This window comes from Nothobranchius furzeri, chromosome 7, assembly GCF_043380555.1.
Source record: "Nothobranchius furzeri strain GRZ-AD chromosome 7, NfurGRZ-RIMD1, whole genome shotgun sequence".
NCBI classification, from domain to species: Eukaryota; Metazoa; Chordata; class Actinopteri; order Cyprinodontiformes; family Nothobranchiidae; genus Nothobranchius; species Nothobranchius furzeri.
In genome coordinates this window covers 75,950,134-75,956,475 of record NC_091747.1, presented here as the reverse complement: position 1 = coordinate 75,956,475, position 6,342 = coordinate 75,950,134, and the positions used below count along the sequence as shown (strand labels likewise).

Here is a 6,342-nt window from a genome sequence, read left to right as displayed (position 1 = left end):
ACTGGAGAAGAGGTTGGACTGAAAGTCCAGTGTAAGTTGTATAAGCAATCCTTATATGATCACGAATAGGCCTGAAATGATTAAAGAACTGATGGATTCAGATGGAATATCTTGGTGAAAATTGTCCCTGTGATCCAAAATCTTGAATTTCCTAAGAATTTTTTCTTAACATTTAGAAAACAATTTCCACCTGAAGTGAGGAGACCTTTCCGTATCTTTGAGCCGTATAAAAGCAAGGAGGGTCCCAAACTAATATTTGTCGTAAAATCAATGTTTTCTTATCTCTGATAGAGTTACAACACTAAAGCAAACAGCTGTCTGTACATCAGTGCTTGATCACTGTTAGTTAAAAGCACCACTGGAGGCCTGGACAGACTCAACTATCCATCCAGCCATGACAGAGTTTGCTCAAGTAGCTGTCGCTGTGTTCAGTCTTCTTTCCCTTGGACAGTCAGCTCCTGTGACCAGCTGTGACAATCTTCTGCAACAAAATTCAATCCAAGGAAGAGATCAAGTAAGATGAACTTTAGTCACATGGGTTCGACAGATGGTTATGAAGTTTTTGCTTTCAAATGAATCCCTTCATTTACTTTGTACAGCTGATGACCATGTGATCTGTTACAGTTCCTTGGAACATGGTATTACATAGGAGAGAGCACAAACATCATCGGATCCAAGTTGCTGACACAATCAGTTCTGCAGTCTAGCTGGTGGAACGTCACAGCTGGAAACAAGGACAATGATCTCATCAGTTTTCAGAATCAAAAAATGTAATTTCAAATCTGGACTGAAGCATCAAACCTTGGTAACTTGATGCTGTAAAATAAACCTATTTTGTGTTTTTCCCTCACATTTTAGGTTTGGCTCTTGCTTCAGTCTAACCTATACCGTATCAGTGGAGAACAACACCCTGGTCATGGGTGAGTTGTTCCAACAGTAGTGATCGTTTACTAGAATTAACAGATTGGCTCAGGTAAAGTGTTGCTGCTGCTTTTAATTGAAATGTTTTGTGTGTTTTTCGGTGTTCTCAGTAAATCCCTATCCCTCCTCTGCATTCCTGCTGAATACTGGCTGTCCTGACTGCCTGGTGGTTTATTCAAACTACACCATTGGAAGCAGCCAATACAAAGGCATGCAGCTTATGAGTAAGAAAAGCAAAACAAACATCAAGAAAGATCTATTTCAGTTAATGATGTGAATATTATGTTACTTAATATGTTTGCTAAATAAAATGTCACACTTAAACATTATAGCTAAAATAAAACACAGATTTTTATGAATAATTTCTTCAGCCTTGACCCCGCTCTCCATAGCAGCTTCAGACCCATCTCTAAACTTCCGTTCATCTCCAAGATCTTGGAAAAGGTTGTGGCTAAACAACTCACATCTGCTCTTGTTGAACATAACATCTAGGATAGTTTCGAGTCAGGTTTTTGTAGAGCTCATTCCACTGAAACAGCTCTTCTTGGGGTCTCTAATGACCTTCTCCTCATATTAGTCTGAGCGTTCCATCTCTGTTGCCGTCTCCAAGTTTTGGTCCTCCACCACCTCCCTCACCCATGGTGTCCCACAAGGTTCTGTGCTGGGGCCTCTACTCTTCCTCCTCTATCTGCTTCCTCTTCAGCACATCCTGAGCTCCTTTAAAGATATCTCCTACCATCTTGACGCAGATGACATCCAACTGTACATCTCCTTCAAGCCCCATGAGATGTCGGAGCTGCAGCTGTTACACACCTGCTTAGACCCTTATCAAAACCTGGATCATTGTAAACATTCTACAGCTAAATGAATATAAAGCTGAGATCCTCATCTGTGCCCCAGACAAGCTGGTTCCCAAAGTCAAAGACTTTCTTGGTCAGCTTGCTTCTCATGCCAAACCCTCTGTCAGGAATCTTGGCATGACCTTTGACCCAGCTCTCACCCTGGATTCTCATGTCAGTTCTCTTGTTTTGCTCTTCCTTCTTCCATCTCAGGAACATTGCTAAGCTGAGTCCCATTCTGTCCCTCTCTGAACTTGACACAGTTCTCCACACCTTCATCATGCTTAGACTACTGCAACTTGCTTTTCACTTGTCTGAGCAGAACCTCCCTGAACCATCTACAGGTGGTTCAGAAAACACACCCACATCACTCCGCTTCTCTTACAGCTTCACTGGCTGCCAGTCAACTTGAGGGTTCATTTCAAGATCCTGGTTCTGGTCTATAGGGCCTTACATGGACAAGCACCATCTTACATTGGTGATCTTCTTAGTCCCTACACCCCCAGCAGGTCCCTGAGGTCCAGTGACCAAAGCCTACTGGTTGTGCAGCACCAGGCTGAAGACCAAAGGTGACAGATCATTTGCTGCTGTGGCCCCCAGACTCTGGACCTCTCTCCCCCTGAGCCTGAGATCAGTGGACTCAGTGGTCTCCTTTAAAAAGCAGCTGAAAACTCACCTGTTCAAGATGGCTTTTGTGTGATCTTTGTCACCACTCTCTCTTTATTCTGTTCTTATTCTGCCTTTCCCAGGATTCACTGATTTCCCTCTTTCCTATTCATTTTCTCTCTCTCTTTCCTTACATTTTAAAAACAATTGTTATTTATTTATCATTTTAAACATATTTTTAATCATCTTTAGAAATCTTTTTTATATTTTAATTCTTTTTTTGTTTTTGCGAAGTGCCTGGTGATTTTTATCTTGAGAGGTGCTACATAAAATATGAGGGAATGAGGAGGTCTTCAAGGTACTCCGCCTACTGATCCACAACGTCATGAGTAGAGGTCAGCAGCACACTACCACTACACAGGTGCTGGTCATAAAATTAGAATACAATGACAAAGTTGATTTATTTCAGTAATTCCATTCAAAACGTAAAACTTCTATATTAGATTAATCCATTACACACAGATTGATTTATTTCAAATGTTTATTTCTTTTAATTTTGATGATTATAACTGACAACTCTTGAAAATCCCAAACTCAGTATCTCAGAATATTTGATTATTGTGAAAAGGTTCAGTATTGAAGACTCCTGGTGCCACGCTCTAATCAACTAATTGCCTCAAAACACTTGCAAAAGCTTTTAAATCCAACTGTACATCTCCTTTAAGCCCCATGTCTAAGCTGCAGCTGTTACACACCTGCTTACCACACCAGGCTAAAGACCAAAGGTGACAGATCATTTGCTGCTGTGGCCCCCAGACTCTAGACCTCTCTCCCCCTGAGCCTGAGATCAGTGGACTCAGTGGTCTCCTTCAAAAAGCAGCTGAAGACTCACTTGTTCAAGCTGGCTTTTGTATGACCTTCTTCACCACTCTCTCTTTATTCTGCTCTCCCCACCTATTCCACCTTCCTCAGGATCCACTGATTTCCCTCTTTCCTGTTCACTCTCTCTCTTTCTTAACATTTTTTAATTACAATTGTCTATTTTTGCTCATTTTAAATATATTTTAAAACATTTTCTAAATGCTTTTTTATATTTTTACATATTTTGCTTTTGTGAAGCGCCTCGTGATTTTTATCTTGAGAGGCGCTTTAGAAATTATACTTTCCTCTTCTTCTTTCTTCTTAAATGGTCTCTCAGTCTAGTTCTGTAGCCTACACAATCATGGGGAAGACTGCTGACCTGACAATTGTCCAAAAGACGACCGTTAACACCTTAAATACGGAGGACAAGACACAACAGGTCATTCAAAAAAATTGGGGTGGGGTGGAGGGGGGGGGGTCGCAAAAAGTGGACTGCAGCTGGAGTCAGAGCTTCATGAACCACTGCGTACAGACATATGCAATACATGGTTTCAGCTGTTGCATTCCTTGTGTCAAGCCAGTCTTGAACAAGAGTCAACACCAGAACTTCTGACTCAGAAGCATCTCGCCGGGGCTAAAGACAAAAAGGACTGGTCTGCTGCTGAGTGGTCCAAAGTTAGGTTCTTTGATGAAAGCAAATTTTTTATTTCTTTTGGAAATCAAGGTCCCAGAGTCTGGAGGAAGAGATGAGAGGTACAGAATCCACGTTGCTTGAGCTCCAGTGTAGTTTCCACAGTCAGTAATGGTTTGAGGTGCCATGTCATCAGCTGGTGTTGGTCCATTGTGTTTTCTGAGGTCTAAGCTCAATGCAGCCATCTACCAGGAATTTTCTAGAGCACTTCCTGCTGCTGACCAACTTTATGGAGATGCAGATTTTATTGAATGGAATTACTTAAATAAATACATTTTGTCATGGTTTTCTGATTTTATAACTAGCATCTGTAAACAGTGCTCGTAGCCCACTGCTTTTCCCTCCTGAGGCGTCAGATGATGGACCAGAAGGGGGCCCTGGTGATCCGCGTCTGAGTGAGGGAACATTGAGTCCATTTACATTTTTCTTCATAAGGGGACTTTATTTTCTAGTCCTGCTGAAATACCAAAGTACCAACATACAAGATGGAAAAAATGTCACATTCGTTAACCAACAGTGGAATGCTCTTCATGCAAATCTATGTGTGGAGAAAAAAATCAACCCCCTCACCCAACTTTCATTATACAGTAATCACCCTGCCTGGCAGTGTTAATCCCCAAAATGCCGAATTTACCAGTTTGACGTTTGTTTTTCAGGCCGGAGGACCGAGATTTCTGCTCCAGAGCTGGAAGAGTTTAAAAAGCAGGTAGAGTGTTTGAAGCTACCAGAGCCAGCCATACTGGATTCAGAGAAAGGTACGAACCTTCAGTCTGGCTGCACTGCTGTAAAAGAGTACATATGTTGTTTTTTGTACAAAGCAATTTATGATGTAGATGTACAAACAAATAAGTGATTACATCAAAAATGTTTGTGTTTGTATTTCAGGTTTTTGTCCTGATCCAACTGTCTCTACAGAAATCAAGAGTCTTGATCTTTCCAGTGCTTTTAACTCCGATGCCTTAGACCAACTGGATAAGATCTTAAAACATGAAAAAGCAGTAGAGATACTAACTGAAACAATCTCTTTCATCTCCAAAACGTCTACCTCTGCTAAAACTGTGGGAAATTAACATGGTCAGAAATGTCATGCCAGTGCCATAAAAACACTTCGCTACAATAAAGATGTAAGATCCAAACGGAAGCCTTAATGTCGTCTTTGTGTCATATTTAATATCATCATGAAAACAGTAGCAGGGCGGCAGTAGCTTGTCCAGTGTAATGATTTAAATTACATGTTGTTTAATGAGCCATAAGGCGTAGGATTCCATAGGAAATATGAAATCAATCTTATGGATCTGTGAGGTTATTTTAACCAGAAGACAGGAACTTTTTATTGCAGGGATTAGATAACAGCTTCGTGTTCACTCAGAGACAACAGAAGAGAAAGTCGAGTTTAAAAGTTAAAAAATGTATTACTGAACAGATTAAACTAGACTAACTTTAAACTCTAAATGTGTGGTGTAACTAAGGTGAATGAGACGGTGAATGGGGTGATGTGGAATGTTGCTCAGAACCAGCAAATCCGAAGAAGCGATTAGTTCCGATGGGAACTGAAGGTGATGTCTTCGCGCTAAGCTTTGATTAGGAGATTAATAAACACATTTGACGCCATTTGTCGGCCTACATACCCTGAGCGGAAGTCCCCGTCTAGATCAGGAATGTCGAGGTCCAGCTTGATCTTTATGGAGCCGGAGCCTGTAGAAGCTGCCACGGCAGCCGACCACCAGTCTTGAGATACTCCCGGGTCACGACAATTTTGTTGGCATCTGGTGAGACCCGAGCCTGGGTCTTGATGGTTCAGCTTTTATTCTGAAAGGAACCGTTGCAGCAGTTGGGACAGCAACAGATTTTATCCAGCTTGTCGTCGGTTTTTTTGGCTGAAGAGGAAAGTTACGGATTGGCCACTCCGACACTTCTCTAGAACGCTTTGAACTGGCGTTACAGATGACGTGGACATAGTTTTATACTTCGGATGTTTTGGTTTATGGTCGAATGAAAAGTTGACAGATTTACCAAACACCACCAAAACCACGCCTCCGTCAGATCTGGCAGATTCTGATTGGATCAGTGAAAGCATCTTTTAACGCTACGTGAGATCAGTCATATTGGAACATTTAAAGTCATATTACTTTTATATTCCATAGGATTATAATAAAGTAATTAATATTTTGATTTCACAGATTGGTCACATCTTATTTACTGACTAACACTTTGTTTGATTAGCTTTATTAAAATAGAGTTCTTTGATTAATTAAAAGGAGAGAGTCCATTCTTCATTCTTCTCTTGAGCTGGAAAGAAGCAGGCTAGAAGCAAATGCATGAGACCTTGAGGCCATATCTCATGCAGACTAGTACTGTGTCAGAGGAGAGGGGGAAACAGTCATTTCATACCGTTACACCAGTAATCGGAAGGTTGTAGGTTTG

General features: G+C 41.2%; 1 protein-coding gene across 1 annotated transcript; it reads left to right on the top strand.

The window, feature by feature from the left end:
- The first annotated feature begins 327 nt into the window (after nucleotides 1–327).
- LOC107382193 (uncharacterized) lies at nucleotides 328–5,054 on the top strand. The gene is made up of 6 exons (XM_015954234.3): nucleotides 328–514; nucleotides 625–770; nucleotides 859–920; nucleotides 1,032–1,145; nucleotides 4,575–4,673; nucleotides 4,804–5,054. Exons 1-6 carry the CDS (start codon nucleotides 395–397, stop codon nucleotides 4,986–4,988), a joined length of 726 nt encoding a protein of 241 aa, XP_015809720.3. The 5' UTR covers nucleotides 328–394; the 3' UTR covers nucleotides 4,989–5,054.
- The last annotated feature ends 1,288 nt before the right edge of the window (nucleotides 5,055–6,342 follow it).

What these genes read in the sequence shown, in the direction of transcription:
- LOC107382193 (XM_015954234.3), top strand. Translation starts at nt 395, where the DNA reads ATGACAGAGTTTGCTCAAGTAGCTGTCGCTGTGTTCAGTCTTCTTTCC. An exon ending in CAATCCAAGGAAGAGATCAA is followed by an intron (nt 515 to 624) that starts GTAAGATGAACT and finishes GATCTGTTACAG; the next exon opens with TTCCTTGGAACATGGTATTA. An exon ending in CAAAGGCATGCAGCTTATGA is followed by an intron (nt 1,146 to 4,574) that starts GTAAGAAAAGCA and finishes TTTGTTTTTCAG; the next exon opens with GCCGGAGGACCGAGATTTCT.